Here is a 25,717-nt window from a genome sequence, read left to right as displayed (position 1 = left end):
TTAGGAAATCACAGTGGGTTGGATTGGGGGTCCCACTAAGCCTCTGTCAAGAGCACAATTTATTATCTGAATTCCAAAAGCCCTTTGTCTAAAGCTGGCACACTGAATCTAGAATCTCTGAGAAATAAAACCCATCAGTATATATTAACTCCATCCAAAATTGTTTTCTTTTTTTCTTCAATCTAGAAACCTCAGAGATCAATCTTCACAGTGTCTTACCACTAATTTATAAGCCTTTTTTTCCCCCCAGATTTGATTTTGTTTTTTCCCTCCTAGGGCATGCTGGGGTGGAACTCTAGTTATAGGGTGAGACTTTGAAGGGAAATTTGGAGCTTGAAGCTATTTTTTTCTTACAGAATAAGTCTTTCCATGAGGAGGATCTGCCTTGAGGGCTGTGGGTTCAGAGTACTATGAGTATAATACTGTGAATCTTGTCACTCATCCTTACCTCAGAACTCTGGGTCTCACTGCTTCCTAACCACAGTATCACCAGATCTTTTATGTGGAGGAAAAATTGTGCATTGTAAATTGGCAGCCAGCAAAATCAAACTGCATTTGGTATTCAGCTTTGTCTTGAGTCCTCTGAGTACTTGTACTTCATACCTTGAGTCAAGAATCTAGGGATGCTCTTTTGTCATTCTCTTCTTAAGTCAGTGCCATTAGAAGCCCTAACCTCACACCGTAATCTTTTAATAATTCATTTTCTTCATTCTGTTTTCTTCTTCTCTGGTGGCAGTCATTTGATTTCCCAGAAGCATTGTTTTCACTGGGTCCTAAGATGTATGTAGAATCTAAGCGATTAAAAGGATAACTCAATTTACTGTTTTGCTCCAAATCTTAATGACTGTTTACTGCTTTTAGTCTCAAGTTAGGCCAGAAAACCAGTCCTAGAACTCACCCATTTTGCTGAGGCCACTTACAACGTATTCTTTGTGTAACTTCCACACTAGTCGGTCTTCTTGGCTACAAAGAACAGAAACCAATTCTGGCTAATTTAAACAGAAAACTAATGGATATAAAACAGCTTGTAGAATTCACAGGGAGGCTGGAGATTCACAGATTCAAAATATGTGGAGGGGCAGAGGGAACCAAGACACACATTGTAGGATCAGTGTGTCACCAAGACCAATACCGTTGGACACTTTCTGAACCATTGTCATTAGATACTTAATTTGGCACTGCAGGGAGAGTGTTGATCCCTCTCCAGCTGCCTAAATTGTACCTGTTCTTCACCCAGCCATCCCCCCAAGGAATCACAATACCTGGAGCATCTAAATGGCTAAGCCTATGTTTTTGTTGCCAATTTGCATCCCTACATTCCTCATTATCTTCTACAGTATCTCCCCTGCTTTGGAATTCCCCAAAAACAGGACTGCTGGGCAGATGAAGACAGCAAATGTTCACTGAATTTTCAAAGAGAAAATTTCATTGTAGTATCTACAGTCGATTTGAAACTTATCTCTAGTCTGCTACTCAAGTCTTTGTTACCCTCTTCAAAGCTATTGAGTCGTTAGTGTCCTCAGAAATCATCCAGTAGTTTGTGGCTCTCATTTTACTAGTGGATTCTGAAATTCAGAAACAAATTTCTGTCAGTGGTGGCACAGGTAGGTAAAGAGTACCTAGAATTCAGTTAGGATTAAAATACTAGCATTATTTCCAGAAAAAGATTACATAAAGTACTCCATGTATTTTGGTTCTCATTACCCATTTATTTTACTGTTTAGCTTAGGCTGTTTTTCAGAACAGAGGTGCAAATTGCCTTCTGAATTGCCTCTTCCTCCTTCAATTCTACCAGTACTAATAGTAACAACCATGTCTAGGGATTTCTGCCAGAGACTGACCATTTCCTTGAAGGAGTCTTTTATTTCTCTGAGGATTAAAATTGAAATTAAAGGACTATTTTGTCTATTATTGAATGGTAGACTCTCAAAAGCATTTTGATACTTTTATTGTGGTTAGTTATTGGATGAATTTGTTTTGAGAATGAAATACAAAACAAACAATTCATAAGTGAGATCATGAAGGCCCTAGGGCAGTAAGTGAGTGTCCCAAAGTGGGAAGAAAGGGAACAGACTGAGTAGACCAGGAAGTTTGAATATTTGCTCAATTCACAAGTTTACATGCACTAAGTATGCTAAATACTAGTGTAATAATCTGATGAATTTCAGAGTATAAAACTATATGGACATAAATATTGCAGTGAGTCAGGTTAGTAGTTTTTATATCTGAAGGTTGATTCTGAGAAGGGTGCCTTGGACATTTTGTGGATGAACATGATTCCTATTAAGATTTTTCTTCAAAGATTAGGGTAATATGTTCTTCAAGTTATGTTTTCAACTGATTGATACACTAAGTTCAATCATAGGCTGATTTATTATTTAAAGTGCCATTGTTTGTTTCTGAATTATGTGTTCAAAATTACCTGCTTTAGGAAGTACGCATATTATCTGGAATGATGAACATAGTTTGAGGTTTTATAGTTTGATCTGTGACCTGTGAATATTTGTTTTTTCAAACTGGAGAGTTTGTTTCATGTAAATATTTACAGTTCTCTCTTGATATCTTTTCTTCCTCTCATTCTTATTGGCATTTTTGCCTGTCCAGTGCTCTGGGAAGGGTGATTCTCAGGGAGAACCTTCGTGTGAAGGTTCAAGAGGGCGTCCTCTGGAGTCATGTGGACCCAGGTTCATATCCTCCTTTGCTACTTACTACTTTTATGGCTGTACAAAGAGATTTAACCTCTCCAAGCCCCACTACCTTGTCTGCAAGGTGGACATAAGAACATCTATCTCACAAGGTTGTTGTAAAGGTAAATGGTATTTTAAAAACACAGTGCCTCATTTATGGTTAAGTGCTGAATAAGCAAAGCTCTGATTTGTTATCAGCAGCTGTAGTCTTGCTAAGAATACCACTGGATCATGAATAAGGATATCTAGATTCTATTCAGAGTAGATTTTGGAATTTGAATAATAATTTCCAATAAGAAATTGGCTTCAGTTTTCTCACTTACAATCTGAGGGTTTGGATTATGTTAGTGGTTTTCAACCTGTGATTTCTGGAGGTGCTTTGAGGTCATTGGTAGTGAGGGAAATGGTGAGAGGTTTCTCTGCAGGGAGGGCTTCCTCCTCAGTCAGAGCAGCTGTGCCTTTATTTATTTAATAACTCAGGTTCTTTGTAACTTCTTATTTAAAGAAAATGTTTCTTGGCAAGATGTGCATGTGCACGTGGAGGCACACAGCACTTTGAAAATAATTGACTTGGTCTTCTTGGTTTCCTTCCAAGAATTTTTTGTCTGTTTGTTTGCAGCAAAACTTGGAAGTTGGTGATCTCACTGAGTCTTGACACAAAGATATATTTTGTTTGTCCATACATGTTTTAAATGTGTAAATTAAAGTGCCCAAATCTAAAAATTCATTGTTTTCTTGTGCCCAATCTGACAATTTCTGTGCCCACCTTTCCAAATAACACCTTACTGGAGTTGAGTAGCAGATGCTACCCCCAAACCTCCATTTTCTTATACCCCTGTGAATCTACCTGCCTGGCCTCTGAAGGATTTTGAGTGTTCAACAATCTGGTTTTGTCCTCTGCACAGTGTGTGAACACCAGCATTATGGGATTAACCAACATTGGCACTGTATAAGAATTAAACAAGGGACATGGTTTCCATGTGTGTCTTGTAAGAAAATTGTTTTAGTGTAGATTTTCATTTTGCCAACTCTCGAACTGGATGATTTAGTTCTTTACTGCTGAACATCAAGTTTATCATGGCTATTGCAAAATGTCTTCTGAGTTAGAATTAAAATACAGTATGTTTTGGGCTGGGGATATAGCTCAGTTGGTAGAGTGCTTGCCTTGCAAGCATGAGGCCCTGGGTCAAACTCCCCAGCACCACAAAAAATAAATAAATAAAATAAAATACAGTATGTTTTAATTCTTTCTACCAAAGAATCTGATTATCGGATACTCAAAAAATTTAGGAACTAGGCTTTTGTGGGAGAGTAAACAAAGAAGTAAATGCACCAGGTACTCATGTCTTCTTCCCTCCACTTCAGTCCCAAAGGAGGTTGGTCGCACAGTTGGGCACCGTCCCCTCTGCCATCCCCAGGATAAAGGAAATTGAGAAAGTCTTGTGCTGTTTGCTGTCCAATAATTTCCTGTTATGTGGCAAAGACTTGGGCCTCTGATAGTCATTCAATAGAGAGATGCAGAATACCAACTGTAGTGGACAGGTGAAACTTCCTTGGGTCCAACATCCTCTAATTATTGTGTATGGGTTCTGTCTGTATGCACCCTTTAAATCACATTTGTTAATTGTAGTACTCTAATCATATCTCATATTTATTTATTAATTTTCTGTCTTATCTATTAAGATATATTGAAATTTCTTATTATGATCATGAAATCGTCCTTGTAGTTTTGTCAGTTTTTACTTTATATATTTTAAGGAAATTTTATTAGGTCTATCCAGTGCTCAGCAATGCATCTTAAAGTGTATGTTGCAGTATCTAGAATCTGAATTTTTTTTATGTCCAGAGCTATTGTGCTGACCATCCTGATGAAGTATCAGTCCTCATTCCTTCTTTATATCTTCCAGAAATGTTTCCAAGTTTATAGTAATTGATGAGAATTTTTCCTGTTTCTTTTTTTCTTATGTAATTATGGATTTTAGTTTTTCATCTTTAACCTTTTCATCTTTTTTCAGTGGCATTTGGGGAGGAATTAAATACTAATAATAGGTTTAGTACAATTCCCCTGAATCAGGATTTTCATCTTCTCTTAATATCCATTCTGCATAATGTCAATCAGATTCTTTCAGTGTCCATTTTTATACTGATGATTTTCAAATCTATATCCTTAACCTAAAGTCTCTGGTCAGCATAGCTCTATTTATTAACTGTCTACTAGTAGGTAGTCATATTCAAAGGTCCTTTGAATACATCAGACTGTCCATCAAGTAAATAGATAAACAAATGATGGTATAGCCATACAATGGAATACTACTCAGCAATTAAGATGAATAAGCTACTGATACATGAAGCAAAATGGATGAATCTCAAAATAATGATTCTGGGTGAAAGAAGCCAGCAATAAAAAGAGAACATACTATGCATTCCACTTACGTAAACTTAAGAAAATACCACTCCGTAGTATAGAAACTAATCAGTACCTGCCAGGGGTGAGAGATTACTGAGGAGGGAATAAGGGAAAGGAAGGTATAGGGAGTGGAAAAAGAGGAATTACAAAGGGGTAGGAGAAACTGGATGGTGATGGTTATATTTATTACCTTGATTGTGGTGATGGTTTCAAAACTTATACAATTGTACACTTTATACATACTCCATTTATTATATACCAATTAATTTTACCTGAATAAAGCTGGGGGAAAAACCCTCAATACTAAAAGGCTTTTGACAGAAAAGGAGGAGTCCTTGCACACGCTGCCCGCATCTATCCCAGACCTGCTCCCCAGCGGCAGGCACTTTGAACCCTTCTAGGTGTTCTGGCGTGTAAGCCATATTCAGACCAGTATGTTTACTTTGTTATTTATTAATTCATCAAGTTAGAACTTTAAGCAGTAGCTCTTGTTCTTTCCTGCTGTGGTAGTTGATAATTCATTTTTCTTTTCCTCCATTTTTATTTCTCTTCCCAATCTTCTAAGACAGTTTTAACTAAATCAGTAATCAGTGCTAGCGTTACTAAATATATCAATATTGTACATTGCTGAGTTGAATAGTATACTCACATACATTATTTAAAAAGACCTCCTCCCCCCACAGTTAATGCAATAATTTTATTTATCCCTATTTTGCTTTATGTACCTACTGCTGACATTTTTCAGATGCCTTAACAGACTTGTCAATCATCTAGCGACAATTTCCCAAGGGGTCTAAATATCATATAATCTGTCAATTCCGGTACTCCATTCCCATTCCCTGGAGATCTTTTTCCTTCAGCCTCTGTCCTCCTATCAATATGCTCTGATTGTGTTCTAGACTAGATTCTGCCCTACTGAGGATTCCTCTTGATGTTTTTCAGTACTAGATGAAGTAATTCCTGAGTTTCATATTATTTTCCTTCTTGGTTTATTCATATATCTCTTCAGTGTGTTTCAGGAATACTACATTCTCTGGTTGCTTTCTAAAAAGGGATACTCAAAATTAAATTAAAAATAATTGATAGAGCCAAAAATATCACGATTTAACCTCACCAAAATATTTGGCTAGGTATAAGTTTGAAAGTAACTTTCTTCAGAATTTTGGAGTTATTTCTTTATTGCCTTCTAGCATGTGATATTACCAAGTATTCAAAATTTAATTCAACCATATGCCCTTTTATTCCCTCTGGAAGCAGTTAGGATCTTCTCCTTATTTTAATGCTCTGAAATTTTTATTGACACACCTTGTCATGTTCACTCATTGTTCTGGAAAACATTCGTTTTTCAGTAAATATAGATAAATCACTATGTAGCATACATTGTTATAGGCTCTGGGGATTTATCAGTGAGCAGAGGGCGAGGGATATAACTAGGTAGAGTGCTTGCCTAGCATGCATAAGGCCTTGCGTTCACTTCCTAGCATCACAAACAACAAAAACAGTGGAACAGAATAGACAAAAGTCTCTTTCCTCATAGAATTACATTCCTAGTGGAAAAGGCAGATATTAGAAATAAACTATATATAATACAATGTTATATGTTGGTAAGGGCTTAAAAGAAGTACAAATTAGAGCAATGGGATGGAGAATGATTAGACAATTTTTAGGTAGGTTGGGTAGAGAATGCCTCTCTAACGTGACAGTTAAACAGACTCAAATAAGGACAATAACCATGTGATTATTTGGTGGAAGAATTGAACGGAACAGCAAATACAAAAATTCTGAGGCAGAAATATACATGAAATGAGAAGCAAAAGTTTCATTTGGTGACAGTGGAGTGAAAAAGAGAAAGAATGGTAAAAAATGAATATGGCGATATATCAGAGTTAGGGACCTTACAGGACTTGGTGAAGACTTCAGAATGTATTTTGTGAACGTCTCTGAAAAAGGACAAACTTAGATTTTTAAGAATCACATTGGTGGGAATAAGGATTGATATGAAAAATGGACTGTAAGATTCACAGGGTGGGAAGTAGTGAGACCTGTTAGGAGGGTTTTTCAGTAATGTAGGTGAAACATACAGTGCTTAGAATGGTTGTGAATAGTAAGAAATGGTTAGATTGAGAATATATTTCCAAAAGAGAGCCAGCAGGATTTGCTGATGGATTTGATATAGGATGAAAGAAGAGAGAAGTAAAAATCAATCAAGATTCTTGGTCTGAGCAACTTGGTGAATTGTGGTAACTTTTACTGAGGTGGGGTAGACCGAGGAGAGAGTGTTTGTGGGTTAAATCTGTAATGGGATTGAGTCGTGTTTTAGATATATTGGATTTGAGATGCCTGTTGACAGCCAAGTGGAGTTGTTCAGAAAGCAGATGTTCACTAGAGTCTAGACTTCACAGGAGAGAACGGGGCCAGCGAGTTTCCCCTGAGGAGTGAGTATAGCTTGAGAATTCTAGGGACTGAAGCATTTCAATATTTAGAATCAGGATAGGAAAAAGGATCAGACAAAGAAACAGCCAGTAAAATAGGTAGAAATTCCAGGAGAGTTAGTATCCTAGAAGACAAATGAACAAAGTGCCTCACAAAGAGGATAAGATCCTTTGTGTTGATTGTTGAGTAGAATTTAGCATTGGACTTGACAATGTGGAGTTTATTGGTGACTCTGACAAGCAGTTTTGCTAGAATAATCCTTGTCTTCTTAAAAATGTGTAATTGAATAAAATAATAGCATCCATTTTGTATAAAGGGATCTTGCATCTAACAGCTAAAACATACTGATGTCCTCAAAATTTGTATTGAGAGGGAGATTTAAGATTCTTTTGGAGTAAAGTGAAAAGTATATACTTTAAACAGTAAATAAACTTCATTTATTTGCGATGAAAATATTTCTAACCTTGTTTTGCTATTTCCTTTGCAGCATTTTCTTCCTCTTGCAAATCTGGAATGTTCACCAAATGTTGAAACTTTCCTTTGCAAAGCTTTGTACCTACCTGCACAGACCAAATTCATGTGGTTCCACCTTGTCGTAAATTTTGTGAGAAAGTATTTTCTGATTGTAAAAATTAATTGACACTTTTGGGATCAGATGGCCTGAGGAACTTGAATGTGACAGGTAAATTATGTTTTTCCCTAAAAGCTACTAATGTATTTTAATATTGTTAACTCTTCACAGTGTTAGTGACAGGCTTTCGTTATTTAATTCAATAATGTTTATTGCACACCTAATATACACCAGGCAAAAATGGTGGTAGACATTGCATACATAATGATTGCAGTAAACAGACTTTGTTCTTGCTTACAGAAAACCTAGAGTAAGGTGGGATGGACAGAAAATAATCAAATAATTATGCCAATAAGCGAAAAGTTAAGACTGTGATGATAGAACAAAGGAGATGTACATAGTTCCTTGAGAATGTATAGTGGTACCTTTGGCCTAACTGGGGGATAGGGAAGGAGGTGACTGCTGAGATGAAGGTTGACCGAGGTAACTGGGCAATGAGAGGAGAGAAGAGCGTTTGGACAGTAGGAGTACTTTCACAATAGAAACCCTGTGACAGGAGGGAGCTTGGCATATTTGGGAATTATAAAGCCAGTGTGGCTACAGTGGTGAGAATAAGAAAGACTGGTGCAAGACAAGGAAGGAGAGAGAAGCAGCGGTCGAACCATTCGGAGCCCGTCTTGCATGTTTTTAATGCTGAGAGCATTGAGAAGGTCTCTGTGTATGTTAAATTAACAGTGGGTGACACGTGCTGTTAGCTTCCGTGTAGAGCAGGGCACTTGCATCACAGTCTCATGAGTGTTGTTGGCAGCTCTCCGTGGCAGTTCATCTCAGGAATCCAGGCTGTTCCCATTCTGTAGTGCTGACAGTCACGTAGATGGGAGAGAGAGAAGATGGAAACATGCCTTCTCTTAACTGCCTCTATCTGGAAGTATTGTACATTTTCCATTTGCATTCGTTCTGGCTAGCCTTCAGTCATTTGGTTGGTGTCGGGGTTTTCCACATGGATTGTCAAACCACCAAGGATGGTGACAGCAAAAGAAGAGGTGAAGAAACTGGCGAGTCATGCAGCACTCTTACATCCATAAATTTCTGTTGTCCTGGATCTTACTACTTAGTGGAGGGAACTGGAAGATGAAATAATATATTTATATTTGAAGATGATAAGGCCATTGGAGAACAGGGAAGCTAGGAAATGTGTGTCCAGAGAAAAAGGCATTTAAGGCAAAGGAAGTGTCAGGTGTTGCCAGTCCAAAAAAAAAAAAAAAAAATTCTTTTTCACTGGATGAATGTGGAAAGGAAAGGTTGCGGTGCATGAAAGGGTGAGTGGAAAGCGAAGCAAGACACATGGATATTTCTCAGGAAATCTGGCTATAAAGCAGAGGAAGAGAGTGTGGGGGCCAGAAGAGGATGGTCAGGGGAGGTTTTATTTTAATGGGAAAGATCCAACTACTGTAAGAACTGCTGGGAACAAGGAACAGGCAAGTATGTCTGAAGTAGAGGAGATTGTCTATAGAAGTTTCAGCGAAGGAGGTAGGATCCCAAGCACAGACACAGTGTTGGCCATGGATAGGAGTAGCTGCTGCTGTAAACCGCAAGAGGAAAAGTTGGCTACAGATGTAGGTGGAGTTGTATGTCTGGTAAGGATTGTTGGAAGAATCCTACTTGCCAGTTTCTATTTCTGTTTTGAAGTACTAAGAGTCAAGGTCCTTTGTGGAGAATCTGGGGAGAAAGGATATGAATTTGAGATAAGTGTAGAGAAGGGAGGAGTGAGTAGAGGGGAAAAACTTGGTTGCATGCAGGTAAATCAGGTGAATTTGTAGTGGATCTCGTATGACCTATTGAGACCTTCTCCAGCAGCATAGGTGGCTTGGGGCTAAGTGCAGGAAAGTAGATTACTGGATTTACCTGTGGTTGGGGTTGTCAGATGGGTTCAATGCAAAGATAAAGGAACAGGAAGAAAATGAAGGATAATTAGAAGGGTGTTACTGAAATGATGGTCCAGGAAAATCTAAATGGATGAGGAATGAAATGAAGAAATGGAAAGAGTGCTGTATGCAGACAAGGTTGAGGAGATTTCAGTGAGGTTTACAAAAAAAGGCACAGCAGACATTTTTTAATAAACAAACTACAAAGATAGGAGCTTGTAGACCAAGAGCAGGATACTTGAGTTAACTTTTGGAGATAGTGTACATCTGTAGGCTGTGGCAGGTTCCTTGTGATTGCAGGTATCCCAGGGGGGTTATGGATACGCATGGAAAATTAGCAAGTTGGGGAGCTAAGAAACCAGAGTGGGTTTTCCACATGGATGGTCAAACCACCAAGGATGGTGACAGCAGAAGAGGTGAAGAAACTGGCGAGTCATGCAGCACTCTACATTCATAAATTTCTGTTGTCCTGGATCTTACTTAATAGAGGGAACTGGAAGATGAAATAATTTTATATTTGAAGATGATAAGGCCATTGGAGAAAACACTTTGTTTTTATGGAATTGCCACTCAATTTCAAAGCAGAAGAGGTTATAACTTACAGAAATTTACTCTGGGGCCTATGCTGTAATTACCATCTCCTTTGGAGTTTGTATTTTTGTATTTTGATTTTGTTAAGAAACTACATTTTTTTTAATAATTAAACCAAACCAAATTTATCTCACATATGAGAATACTTGATACTTAGGATTGGAAGTAGAATCCTCGTTTTAAAAAACTGTGTAAGCCCCTGTGTTAAACTGTATCCTGCTCATATCAAGCAAACCCATAAACAATGCCCTCTATAAAAGGTTAATTGGGTCAACACATAAGTATAATTCTGGTGTGCTCTACAGTAGAGAAATTTTGTTCTCTTCATTTCTGTAAATAAAAGCTTCAAGTTTTTATGGCGTCTAACTTTGAAGACATGAAAAAGGGGATTTCTGATTAAAACCCTAATTCTAGCCTGCTAAAGGTTTCTAGCATAATGAAGGGTTTACCATAGTCAACTTTGTGACAAAAACATAATGACAGCTTCTCCTGTTTGAGAAGCAGTAGGACCCTGTGGCTCTGGATACCAGAAGGTACTTTGTCTTGGAAAGATAAAAAGGTAATTCTCTGAGGCCTGTGGGTTCCTCAGCTTGTCAGAGCACAGGCACACATTCGGATGTGAGGAGGAGCCTCTTGGCAAATGAGGCTTTCTGCGTTCCTTTGACAGCTTTCTAACAGATTATGCCTCTCATTGTGACCTGTTGTGCTTCTTCTCACTCTACCCATGGTAGTGCATATCCACCATACCACCTGAGAGTCTTGGGATCTTACTATTGTCTATTATACTGTGCTGTTTTTCTTTCTCGCATTTTCCTGTCTTTATTATAATAGTCCAGCATTTCCCCCCAGAATGTATATCTGCTTTGCTTTCACAAAAACACTTTATTGGTATGGTTTATCACTCCTCACCCATTGCAGTGTGCCGAATTCTTAAATTAATAAGTGCATTTCAAATTGAAAATGATGCAAAAGTGCTTGTTAACAGGCAGTCTTATAATGTGAAATAGTCTACCATGTTAAGGCCAAAGTACTTTTCATTACATATGCCTTTAGATTGGTGTTAGTGTAATATTTGGCAAAGTGAATTCTCTTTATTGCATATAAAAATCTCAGAAATATATTTTTTTCTCTTAAAGAAAATTCAGTCTGGGCATTTCCATGATAGTGAATAAACATAATAAACAATGCTTGGGTTGATCATTTATAATAAGAGTTCATATTACAAAAATAGGAATTTTTAGCACAGTTAACTCATGAATGAACCTTATCAATTCACTAAATTTCACATTAGTCTTTATTTATTACTTCTGTTTTTCTATTCTCCAGACATTGGGGATTTGGAATTTTAAATATTCTGTTCATATAGTGAGATCTCATTTAATAAATTGGGGAAGGAAGCCGACTAGCTTTCTGGCAGTTTATTTCTAAATTGAAGAAACTATAGAACCTTTGCGGGACCTACACTCTGGTAGATGCATAATTGAATGATATATGGTAAGTTGCAGGTGCTTATGTGCTACACCCAAGGAATCCTCTTCTATGAAACTCTTGCACAAATAAGGAGTCATCAGCTAAAATATCAATTAAGTAATCATTTTTCTTTGTAAAATAGGAAAAAAGTCTAAAAATCCATTACATAAGAATGATTAACAATTTGTGATATACACACAAGAATACTACCATACACTTGATAAAATGAATGTAGCTGACCTAAATCTATCAACATAGATAGGTCTGAAAACATGTAGTGTTGAGTTTTATAAAGGGAATTGCAGTGTGGTATACAGCTTGTCACTTATGTAAAGTTCAAAACCCACAATACTGTGCGAAGTTATTGTTAGCAAAAAATATAGTTAAGTATTTTAAAATGTGTGAGAATATAAATCAAATTTCTAGTAATGAATATTTCTGAGAAGAAAGAGAAGGAAATAAAACCTGTGTAGTGTTTTATTTTAAAGGATAGCAAAACTTACATAATTCTACATTTCAATAAAGCTGGTAGATACATGAATGTTCATTTTATGGACATTACATACTTGTACACACACACACATATTTGGAGATTGAACCCTGGGATGCTCTACTACATCCCCAGCCCTTTTTATTTTTTCTTTTGAGGCAGGGTCTCACTAGGTTTCTGAGACCAGCCTCAAACTTGAAATCCTCCTGCCTCAGCCTCCAGAGTGAATCACTGGGATTAGAAGTGTGCCCTGCCATGCTTGGCTTATGAACTTGTTTTATTATTCTCCATTTTTATCTAATGTGCATTTAAATGCTTTATCATTAAAAACTTCCCCTGCTTTTAACTACATAGAACCTTCAAAATAATACTGGCGTGTACAAACTCGACCCAGTGATAAAGTTCTGCACAAGACAGAAATATCCCTGTGTATCCCTAAGGTCTGTCCATAAACAAGGGAGGCAAACACCCAAACCTAAATAAAATGGTGATATGAGGTGAGCTGGTCCTCAGCCTCTTACTGGTGTTCTTGCCCTTCTCTTAAGAACTTGAACTCTACCCTGTCAATCCAGGAAAGAATCTCATTTCATTCATTTTAGTTATACTCACCTTAGTCACATGATTGATGTGCTTTGCTTGTTGGCATTAGGAAACAAAAGTGGGGCTGGGGAATATAGCTCAGTGGTAGAGATCTTGCTTAGCATGCACAGGCCTTGGGTTCAACCCCCATCAAAACACACACACACACACACACACACACACACACACACACGCACACACGCACGAATGAGTTTCCCCAGGACTTACATTTCATATGCCATAAGTAGGCAAGTCAGTACTTTTTTGTCTGAAAACTACTAATTGAGATACATTTTTTAGATATTTAGTCTTAAAAGCAGAATTTATTTTAAAAATTATTTGACTAAGTGTTTTCCAAGTTAGGGGGCTTTCATGTTTACCTGCTTTGTATTTAACATATATTCATGTGTTGAGGTCTAGTGAACAACCACAAGTTTTTAATCAATTTCAAAACTTTCTACTCAACCCTAACCTGTAATGTGTTTAGGTTTGTATTCCTTCTCATCAATTATGGATGCATAAGGTAATATTTATAGTTGGGAAACACAGATTCAATAGCAGATTAGTACAGATATTGACTTCATGTATTTAATTTTTTTATAATCTTTACAGATTGCAATACTGTGATGAGACTGTTCCTATAACCCTTGATCCACACACACAGTTTCTTGGTCCTCAGAAAACAGAAGACATCCCAAGAGACATTGGAATTTGGTGTCCAAGGCATCTTAAGACTTCTGTGGGGCAAGGATATAAGTTTCTGGGAATTGATCAGTGTGCACCTCCATGTCCCAACATGTATTTTAAAAATGATGAGCTAGAGTTTGCAAAAAGTTTTATTGGGATAGTTTCAATATTTTGTCTTTGTGCAACTCTGTTTACATTTCTTACTTTTTTAATTGATGTTAAAAGATTCAGATACCCAGAGAGACCAATTATATATTACTCTGTCTGTTATAGCATTGTATCTCTTATGTACTTTATTGGATTTTTGCTAGGCAATAGCACAGCCTGCAATAAGGCAGATGAGAAGCTAGAACTTGGTGACACTGTTGTTCTAGGCTCTCAAAATAAGGCTTGTACTGTTTTATTTATGTTTTTGTATTTTTTCACAATGGCTGGCACTGTGTGGTGGGTGATTCTGACCATTACTTGGTTCTTAGCTGCAGGAAGAAAATGGAGTTGTGAAGCCATTGAACAAAAAGCAGTGTGGTTTCATGCGGTTGCATGGGGCATACCAGGTTTTCTGACTGTTATGCTTCTTGCCATGAACAAAGTCGAAGGAGACAACATTAGTGGAGTTTGCTTTGTTGGCCTTTACGACCTGGATGCCTCTCGATATTTTGTACTTTTGCCACTGTGCCTTTGTGTGTTCGTTGGGCTGTCTCTTCTTTTAGCTGGCATTATTTCCTTAAACCATGTGCGACAAGTTATACAGCATGATGGCCGGAACCAAGAGAAACTAAAGAAATTTATGATTCGAATCGGAGTCTTCAGTGGCCTGTATCTTGTGCCCTTAGTGACGCTTCTTGGATGTTATGTCTATGAGCAAGTGAACCGGATTACCTGGGAGATAACTTGGGTCTCTGATCATTGTCGTCAGTACCACATCCCATGTCCTTATCAGGTAAGAGCTATCACTTGGATTGTGTCACTGTTTACTTTTAATGTACAAAATGTTCCTAGAAATGTACTTACATTAGTCAAGGACTGAGCACTAGATTTCAGATGACAAAATCCAACAGACATAGGGAATGATGATGCCCTGCGCATCAGCTAAAACTGGGGTAAGTGTCCCAGGAGTTCTTCCTGAGCTGTGGCTTCAGCTGCAATAGTATAAATACTTCTTGTATTTATTCTTTTCAAAATTAAATTGGGATGCAAAGGCAGGTAACAGTAGTAAAGAACAGATTCAGAAGCACAGGGCTATAGGCCTCATCAGAGGGAGAAAAAGAGAAGTAACTTCTATTGAATTGGGGATCGTTTTTACTTCTTCAGTCAGGAGAGGAAACCCCTGTTTGAGGGCAGGGGTTTAATTTGATTGTGTTATCTTAAAACTTTTTGCATAGTACATGCTTATTAAACAGAATTTGATTTTTGCCTAGTCCATGCTGTTATTTCTTAACTAAAAAAAAAAAAAAATACAATTGAAACAAAATCTGTTTCATGTGTTTCTGATGCTTATGATTAGTGTAAGGGTGGTGTTTTTAAGATTAAAACAAATATATAAAATTTATATATATGTATTTTTACATATATATTTTATACATAATTGTTTTTATATATTTATATATAAAATATATATTATATATTTATGTATTATATAAAATGTATAAAATGAATATATAAAATTTTAAAGCATTTTGAATATTTTTAATATAATTTTTATTTTAAAATAGATTAGATATATTGTTTAATATTGATATATGGTAATAATTATATTCTATCAAATTAAAAATTACTTTACACATATAAAGTTAATCACTTCAACATTATTCACAAATGCCAGTAGGTTAGAAGTAACCTGAATATCTTGAATAGAGGTAGTTGAATAAGCTGTGGTTCATCCACATAATGGAACATCGTTCAAAGGAAAGAAAAACTCTATACTGCTTGTAGAAGGATCTCTGAGAAATAGCAAGTGCAAAAAAAGCAAGATACACAGCAGAATGTGTAATATTTTTATGCTTGTACAACATTTTTAAATAGTATTTGAGTTTATGCTTAAAATAAAAGTATGATTTTGATTTTTGTGAAATGTCTGAATTTTCACATTTTACTGATATTTATTTTACTATAGCCAACCAGGTTTTTATAACATAAACATAAATATGTGACAGGCTACAATATAAGGGGTTATAATAACTTATATTTTATAATCACGGTAGATTATAGTGAAGGAAGATGGATAATATTTAGAGGTAAAAGAGACTTTTGTGCCTGTGAGGCCAAAAAATTATAACAATATTTTAAAGGTCATTCCTAAATACATTTCAATATTTTTCCCTTCCTAGATATAAAGATATGTAGATTTAGGTATAGACATATGAAGTTTCTTCATTTAGAACTTAGGTAAAAATATGTTGTATTTAAAGTATTGCTCATTATAATATGTTATTTCAAACCTTCTATAATAAACACACTGACGATTTATAACTTAAGTAGTTTTACATTGGCAATATAGACTTTTCTGTGCATTTTAAATGTATAATTATTTTTCTTTTGTAGGTAAAAACAGAAGCTCGACCAGAATTGGCCTTATTTATGATAAAATATCTGATGACATTAATCGTTGGTATCTCTGCTGTCTTCTGGGTTGGAAGCAAAAAAACATGCACAGAATGGGCTGGGTTTTTAAACGAAATCGCAAGAGAGAGTAAGAACCTATTGAATCATCTGACATTGTTTTAGAATAAATAGATCAAAATACCAAGATCTTTTACCTAAAATGGTAAAAATTCAACTTCCAGAAGATCCTATAATATATGTATACCTATAGTTCATTTTAATTCTTTATGAACATTGTATTTAATATACTGTAGAGTTTTTTAATTATTTTTGATTGATTGATTAACGAACTCTTTGTGATACAAATCTCAGAACCCTAAACCCTTTCATTAGGAAGTTTCAGGCTGGGGATATAGTTCAGTTGGTTAGAGCGCTTGCCTCGTAAGCACAAGGCCCTGGGTTCAATCCCCAGTACTGCAAAAAAAAAAAAAGTGTTTTCAGAATCTGAAAAATTGCATTAAACTCAGCCTTTTTTTTTCCCCCCTTGTATTTGGGATTGAGTCTGGGAGTGCTTTACCACTGCACTTTTTTCTTTTGAGACGGGGTTTTACAAAGTTGGTGAGTCTAGCGTCAAATTTACGATCCTCCTGCCTCAGCCTCCTGGGTCGTCAGGATTACAGGCTTATACCATCATGTCCAGCCTAACTAGGCTTTATTTTTTGTGTGCTATTATGACTATCACATATTTATACACCCACTCTATAACTTCACTGTAACTTGTCAACTTTAATGTTAGAAAGAAAACAAATTTAAACAAAGACCATTAATTATATTCCATGTCTTTTCTTGTGGTTTACTTTTATATTTGATGTATTTATAGATGATACAGAGTCAGTGAGTTCCTTATTTTATGCTGGTTTGAATTCCCTTGCCCTCATTCTTTGATTTTTGTCTGTTTGATTTCTTGCCAATTTTCTGTTTTCTGCTGACAAAAGCAGGTTAGTGTGCACAAGAGATTTCACTTCATAAAAATCTACTTATTCATGGCATTTATATTGCAAGATTTTATAAATAACAAAAATCATGTAGAACTTCTAACTTAAACAGTGAGGCAAAAGATTTATCATTTCCTTTATGACTCCTACTGTAATACTTGAAATCTGTTGAGTAAATTCTCTTCTTCCATTTTCCTACAGCCCAATCAGTGAAAGTCGAAGAGTGCTACAGGAGTCGTGTGAATTTTTTTTAAAGCACAATTCTAAAGTGAAACACAAAAAGAAGCATTACAAACCAAGTTCACATAAGCTGAAAGTCATTTCCAAGTCCATGGGGACCAGCACAGGAGCTACAACAAATCATGGCACTTCTGCAGTAGCAATCACGGACCATGATTACTTAGGACAAGAAACTTTGACAGAAATTCAAACTTCTCCAGAAACATCAGTGAGAGAGGTGAGATCAGACAGAGCAAGCACCCCAAATTAAGAGAACAGGACTGTGGTGAGCCTGCCACCCCAGCAGCCTCCACCTGCAAACTCTCCAGGGAGCAGGCTGACAGGAATGGCTGGGCAGGCAGCCTGAAGGATAAGAGCAGTGTGTCTGAGGACTCTCAGAGTGCAGGAAGGTAAGATTTTAATTTTGTTATCTAAGCTTATCACAGTTTTAATTACTGCATTATCCATTTTTTATTAAAGTATAACATCTGGGAAGTTAGCATTTTATGATATGATATGTCTGCTCTTTAATATAAGGATTTGGGGTTCAGGCTATAAATCTGTTTATTGGTTTGATTCGTCCCTTGAAGAAGAATTTTAATATATATATTTTCAAGAAGGAAAATAATGTCCATTTCCTATGGCAGTTGTTAGAGTTGCTTGTACATTTAGGTAAACATTTACCATTCATCTGAAATATAGACTAAATTTTCATTAATACTACATTATAATTATGTCTGAAAGGTATCATTTTATACAAAGATGAATATAAAATCTTTGTTTTCTGGACGTGAAAGGATATTGACATTTTTAATGAATTTTCCCAAATGATCATAAGAGACCCAAACACAGGTCAGTGGTCAACACTGAGTTAGCCAGAATGCTGACAGCTAATTACTGTTAAGGTCTCAAGATCATCTTATCTTGCCACCTACAACTGGGCCAAATGCACCTTCTCTGTGTTCCCCTGACAGCTTTTGTATACCTGGACTGTAGTTGGATATATACTTTTATCCTCCGCTATATTTGAAAATCGTCAAAGGCCAGAACTGAGATCTTATTCATCTTTTTGATTTATATGGTGTCTCATCCATGGTAGGAAATCCACCATGTTGAACTATGGACAGTCATCTGCCCTCATGGTGCTCCTATGAGACACAAACATTCAGTCTACACACGGATAGCACTTGATGAAGTTTCTAAGGTCATCAAAAACTGTATTTGAAAAAAATTATTTGTATTTTGAAGTGTTAGAATATACTAAGAGTTTTAATGGATTTTCCTCTGATTAAAGTCTACATTAGTTGGGGATAAACTTATGAAAAATGAATACCGTAATAAGGACACCTGACATATTTGTGCTTATTTATATATGTCAACATTTTTCTTCTAAACAGGGTAAGTCCAAAGAGTGATGTCACTGAAACTGCCCCAGTGCAGAGCAGCAATCCCCAGGCACCCAGTTCTTCAGAGCCGAGCAACCTCAAAGCTTCCACTTCTCTGCTTGTTCACTCAGCTTCCGAAGATAGAAAAGAGCAGGGTGCTGGCAGTCATTCAGATACTTGAAAACATACTATCTCATTACTTAGAAGTAATCCATGTTACACTGGAGGTGACCAATGCACTGTCTTAGGAGAGTCACTGCTGGGCTGGGGGTATAACTCAGCGGTAGAGGACTTGACTACCATTTATAAGGCCCTGGATTCAATCCCCAGCATGGAGGGCAGGGGAAAGAATCACTGTTACATTCTTCTTTTGCACTTAAAGCTGCATTGTCTACTGTTTTACTGGTAAGGGAAAAAAAAAAAAAAAAGATTTCAAGAATAATACAATTCACTTCCACAAAGATTTGTGACAGCAGTATGTCTGAAAACAGAAATGTGCAGGTTAATAATATTTTTTAAATTGTGTGGGAGGAGGAGTTAGAGGAATCTTCCTTTTCTGTTTTTGAAGATTCTCCTCTTAGAAAGTATTTTTAAGATATTATGCTATTTTGCCTTTTTAAATAGAAAATCAAGATTTTACATTGCATAAGTTTTAAATATTTAAAACTTATCCTCTTACACACACACATACACACATATATATTTGAAAATAAGCTTATATATATTTGAACTTTTTGGAAATCCTGGAAAATCAATTCAAATATTTTTATTATGTTATTCTGATATTTTAGAACTACTTTGGTAGCTTTTACACTGAATTTCTAAGAAAATTGAAAAATTGTATTATTTTATAGGTTAAAAATAGTTAAAATACCAAAAGGTTTATAATAGGCATTCAACTTTTAAAAAACATTTATTCTGCATTATCATCTTACATGTATGAACTTTATTAAGTCTCATTTTAGGAACTTCACATATCTATCATGCAACTGAAATAAGGTGCTTACTGGAAGAGTGTCTGATGTTGATTGTATTGTGCTGCTCCCTGATCCTTTGCATTTTTTAAATAAAATGTCCTGAAGGATTAATAAATGAAACTTTAGTCTTTTATAAATTAAGCCAAGTGCAATTATTTCATTTTTTAAATGTTTATGACCACCAAGCATTGCATTTTTACTATTTAGGTTGCCTTATACTTTAACTTTTTTTTTTTAACCAATTTCCATACTACAAAACTTTGTGTGCTATAGTGTCTTTCTCAGATGTTAAGTAGAATTCATTTCTGCAGCTAAGTAGCTGAACATTTAAAAGTGTGTTAACAATATTTTGGTGCCAATCAAATGGAAAAAGTGTCTTGATAAAATGATTTTGTACAACATACTTTAAAATATTAAAGAATTTTCTTAATTTTGGTTCTCATTAAGCATTAAAGTTTTTTGATGCTTTTGGTCTATTTAGCATACTGTTAAAGTATATAAAGAAAATTATGTACTGTATGGAACATGTTGTAAATATTAACTTTTCCACATTTGTAAACAGATAATGTTGTATACAAGAACTTTGTTTCATGTGATCTTTTCCTTAATAAAATCTTCTTTGTATAAGAGATTGTAGAGAATTCTGTGATTAGGTGTTCAATCCTGGTCTAGGGACTGGGATTTGACTCAGTGGCAGAGCGCTTCATGTGTGAGGCACTGTGTTCGATTCTCAGCACCACATATAAATAAATAAAATAAAGGTTCATTGCCAATTAATAAAATATTTTAAAAAATAATAATAGTCCTGGCCTAGGAAGTAGTATAATTTTCCACCCTAGTGACAGTTAGCCAAAAACTTCTTTTTAACTGAAGAAAGAGAAGACGGGACTCTATTTTTCATCACAGTTTGTTCCCCAAAGTGTTAATTATAAGGAGACCTGGGATGATGGGCAGATGAGCAAAGGGAACTCAGGACACTACATTTGCAGTATATTAGGTAATTTGAACAGAACTGAAAAAGAAAGCTAAAATATACACATGAAATAAAATATCGTCCCCAAAACATTAAAAAGTCAGTTGGATGGTGAGGAATTGCCAGTTAAGATCTTGGGAAAAGAGAAATTCACACTGCCAACCCCAACATTTGGAACTTCTTTTGTCCAGGGAGAATTTACTAATGTGGAAAAGGAGGCTGAAAAATTGAACAGTGTTACCAATAGCCTCAAGACTGGAGGACAAGAAGAGAGGAGTGTACAAAAGTCTTGCACTGTAAACTGAAAGGGTTGGATCCTTCAAGTAAGTGTGAACTATAAACAAAGCAACTCTACTTCAGGTTATCTGGGGGGAGTCAGAAAAGCCCAAAACCTGATATTAGATAAAGGTAGTACTGGATTAGTAGCCCTCAGGCACCAGGCAGAAGCAAGTGAAAATCTTGGGAGGAGGAAAATGTTCTTCTTCATACCCTAAAAGTACTTAACAGCATCCATCCTATAATCAGACAATCAAACATGGAAAAACAATTTTTTGGATCATCAAAAAATGAATAAGAATTATCACAAACATCAGGTAAAAGGAAAAGATCCACAGGTAATCCTGAATTACCAGACATATATCATGTAAGTTTAAAATACCAGCAGAGGAAACAATGAAGTACTACATACCTATTAGAATGATTAAATCCAAGAAACTGACAATATCAATTTTCAATGAAGATGCCAAGAAACAGGAACCCATTCATTGCTTATGAGGATGCAAAAATGGTACAGGTTGGCAGTTGCTTACCCAGGTAAACATGGTCTTATTATATGACCAAGCAATCTGTAGCTCATGCCTACCATGTGCAAGGCTCAAGCTGCAAAATAAATTAGCCAGGTGTGGTGGTGCACGCCTATGACCCCAGTGACACAGGAGGTTGAGGCAAGAGGATAATGAGTTCAAAGAAGTCTCAGCAACTTAGTGAGACCTTAACAAACTTAATGAGTCTCTGTCTCAAAAAATAAAAAGGGCTGGATGTGGCTCAGTGGTTAAGTGCCCCTGAGTTCAATCCCCCATACCAAAATAGAAAAAAAAATTAAATTGTATTTTAAAACAGAGGAGATATGAAGATAGCTTCTACGGTGAAGTAATCCAGTAAACACTATCTCCACCAAAGTTACCTCACTACTCAGAAGGTGATCAAGGCCAACATCAATAGTGATAAGTCATGTTGAAAGTATCTGCCAGGTCAGGGAGATAGCTCAGTTGGTAGCGTGCTTGCCTTGCAAGCCTAAGAACCTAGGTTCAATCCCCAGTACTGAAAAAAAAAAAGTATTTACCTTCATATGATGTGATGAAATGGCACCTTACCTCTGTGATCTTCCTCCCCAAAACCTATAATCTCAGTTTAGTCATGAGAAAAATGTCAGATAAATTCCAGAAGATGGGGCTGGCATTGTACCTCAGTGGGAGAGTACTTGCCTGGCATGTGTGAAGCACTGGGTTCGATTCTCAGGACCACATGTAAATAAGTAAAATAAAAATCCATTGACAACTATAAAATATTTTTAAAAATTCCAGAAGATGGACGTTTTACAAAACACCTGACTAGTACTCCTCAAAAGGAGTCATTGGCATCATTATTGTAAACAAGAAAAGTCTGAGAAATTGCCACAGCCAAGAGGAGCCGAAGAAGACGTGTAGCTAAATGTAATGTGGTATCTTGTGGGGGAAAGTAATAGATAAAAACTAAGGAACTGGGGTGTAGCTCATTGTAGAGCACTGGGCTCAATTCCCAGAATGGCCAAAAAAAAATTTTTTTAATTAAGTTAGTATTAGGCCAATTGCTGCAACCAACAATCCTCAGAATCTTAGCAAAAAGAGCTATTATCACTCATGTGACGGAGCAGATGTTATTGAGGTAGACTTCCAAATGATTATTCAACCTTTCTGCCCACTCTTCTATCTGTGGCTCTGCCATCTTTCTCATAAAGAAAAATTGCCAAGGAAAAGTTTCATGGCCAGAGCTGGAAGTGGTCATTTCCAGCTGCATTTAATTTACTGGAATTCAGGCACAAATTCATATCTAAGAATAAGAAAGACTGAGAAATGTAGTCTAGATGTGCATTTAGTAGGGAGAAGAAACAGATTTGAGGAACCATCAGTCAACATTGCAATCTGCAAGTGTGAGGTGTTCAGTAAATCTACTAATATAATGCCATCCTTCAATTCTTTGAATAATTTCCTTGAACAATCATTTGCTATACAGATAGATTTGAACTGCTAGTGATTTACTTAGAATAAAAATTTGCATCTATATCCACCTAAATTCTAAATGGTTTATCAACCCTAAGTTTCATACTTACAGTCAATAAGCTTGAATTTTAAAAGTATTAATTTTTAAGAGCAAACTTTAAAAGTAATATCCCATTTTTTTTAAAGTAGTTTTTCTTTTTCATGGGACCAGAAGCATGGGGTGAATCCACAGTCTCAGAAAAAGGTGAAATTAATTTTATAAGAATTATGTAGCATTTTTCAATCCAGAAAGTTGAGTTCAATTTCACAACACTATGGGATTTACATTTACAATAACAAAGTTGGCATGAGCAGTGTGCAGCTACACCCAATGGCAGCAAAGGTGTGATAACATGATATATCACCTTGAGAGTCTGCTACAAGCCCTCAAAAGCATTTCACAGAAAGCCATCTTTCAAAAGGAAACAGAACACCCATTGGCATCTATAACCATTATGCTGTTAATGGTTCCAAAGGCATCTTAACTAAACTTTCCTGGTGAAACTGGACAAAAACCAGTCTGTAATTGTCACCCATCATCAAAATCAGAGTTTTCCTGCTTCCTTTCTCTCATTTACTCAGAAATGTACCACTGTTGTGTCTAGTTATTGCTGCTGGAAAGTTTTAACATTGCCAAGGCAGGCACCTCTCAGGAAATGAAAGATACAATTTGTAATAACCACAAGAAGCCCTGCCCTTACTTTTCTGCTTGGAAAGCATAATCTTTCATACCTCACTGCCCACAGCCTAAAGTAGAAGACTTTGATTCCAGATGGTAAAAACCTTTTAACAGCAGTCACTGTGATCTGTCATGTGCAGAGGAATCAAACTTTGATTGACTCACAATGGCAGTGTGTCCATAAGGAGAGTGAAGAAAAATTAAAAGGCTAATCCAAAATGACCAAAGACTTTGAGACCCAGAGCTAGATGACAGTGGAAAGAGGCCCAATAAAGGTCACGGTGAACATGACTGGTGGAGGGGACCCAAGGCAGCAACTGGAAAATAAATGCAATGAAATAAAAAGCAGGAAAGATTTGGAGTGGTAAATACTAAATAGAAATGAAAATAAATGAAAATGATTGCTAAGGGCAGTATTTTCACTCACATGGTTTTAACATACCTAGTGGAAAAAGTCTACTAAACCCAACATTTAATACCTATGTTTATAAATATACCATTATATACTATTACATTTTGAATATACTATTACATTTTGAAGAAAGGCATGGAATCAACAGAGATTTAGAAAGTTTTTCCTAAACTCAGAAGAAAGTAAAATATCTGCTCTCTTCTCTGTCATTTTCCAAAGGACTAAGTAGAATAAATCTTTCTAGTTTATGAGTTTGCTTTCTCAGGGTCCTATACCAAGCTCTCATCCATTTAGCTGTCAGGAAATAAGCAAATCTTAAGAGTTAGACTCCACACTTGATCCAGAAAACTTACTAGCAAACACAGAGCCTAGCAGTTTTAGTCCTTCTAATGGTCACACCAGTGGCTTCCATGAAAACATTCATGAAACAGAAAATCCCAGGTCTGCAAACAAAACTGACCACTGGCAAAACCCTTGCTGGCATTTTGTACCTTTTAACAGCCACCTCACTCAGCGTAGGCTCCCTGTGCAAAAGAAGGCCACTGTGTTTCTGGAACTTCCCTGTTGGCAGGCTCCAGGCAAATAGCACAGTAAAACAAACCAACAGGGCTGTTTCCTCGACTGACAGTCATCACTGCCTCTTTGTCACTGGTCCTCAGACTCTGGCAGGCTTTCCAGGCATACCCTGGACACCAAGTGGCCCAAACACCTTTTTATGTTGTTTGTAGTGCTGGGGACAGAACCCAGGCCTCTCGTGGGCTAGGCAGGTGCTCCACCACTGAGTTACACCTTCAGCCTGCAAAGGTGTTTTCATGGAAGCAAAGACCACAAAAGGGGAGCACAACACTTCCCAAACTGGGAGGAGGGTGGTTCCAGGGCTTTGGGGGCTGGTCAGAGGGTAGCTCCCCTGGACACTATGAAGAGACCAAACAAGTAGCCTCCACTCCATAAGTGTACTGAGGAGATTGAGGTAGTGGAGGAGATTGAATTCATGCAAATGAAATCTAAGTGCACTGTCATGGAATCTCCCAAGACATTGTTAAGTGTTAAAAAAAAAAAGCCAAGTTGCAAAATTTTACTAGACTAATACCACATATGTAAACAGCCCTCATGGGATAATACTTTGTATTTATTATGTTTACATATTGGTAGATTTTGCAAACTTCTATTACTTGTTTAATATGACAATTCAGGTCAACCAAGATGTATATAGATATAGATATAGATATAGATACAGATATATAGATAGATCTTAATGAATTTCCTTATTTTCAATATCACTCTAAAATTTTCAAAATTATTGCACTCTAGGTAAAAATTTCCTTTTATTCAATTCTGTAAAAAAATACAACATGCTTATTTCCATAATATAATTCATGAAATTTCATTCATCTCAAAT

At 36.4% G+C, this 25,717-nt stretch overlaps 1 protein-coding gene and 1 non-coding gene across 2 annotated transcripts in view; both read left to right on the top strand.

The window, feature by feature from the left end:
- Positions 1 to 19,468, top strand: part of Fzd6 (frizzled class receptor 6) — a 30,210-nt gene extending 10,742 nt beyond the window's left edge. The window contains 9 exon segments of the mRNA XM_047521800.1: positions 8,015 to 8,072; positions 8,075 to 8,152; positions 8,155 to 8,209; positions 13,766 to 14,780; positions 16,382 to 16,502; positions 16,505 to 16,529; positions 17,578 to 17,858; positions 17,861 to 18,005; positions 18,993 to 19,468. Coding sequence (XP_047377756.1) covers positions 8,015 to 8,072; positions 8,075 to 8,152; positions 8,155 to 8,209; positions 13,766 to 14,780; positions 16,382 to 16,502; positions 16,505 to 16,529; positions 17,578 to 17,858; positions 17,861 to 18,005; positions 18,993 to 19,161 — 1,947 coding nt within the window. The 3' untranslated portion in view covers positions 19,162 to 19,468.
- Trnat-cgu (transfer RNA threonine (anticodon CGU)) lies at positions 16,787 to 16,861 on the top strand. The gene has a single exon. It is a non-coding gene; the product is annotated as a tRNA-Thr (tRNA).
- Positions 19,469 to 25,717: the final 6,249 nt, after the last annotated feature.

The sequence above is a fragment of the Sciurus carolinensis genome, chromosome 1, assembly GCF_902686445.1.
Source record: "Sciurus carolinensis chromosome 1, mSciCar1.2, whole genome shotgun sequence".
Taxonomy (NCBI): Eukaryota; Metazoa; Chordata; class Mammalia; order Rodentia; family Sciuridae; genus Sciurus; species Sciurus carolinensis.
Note: the sequence above shows the minus strand (reverse complement) of the source record. Positions and strands in the feature narration are given on the sequence as shown.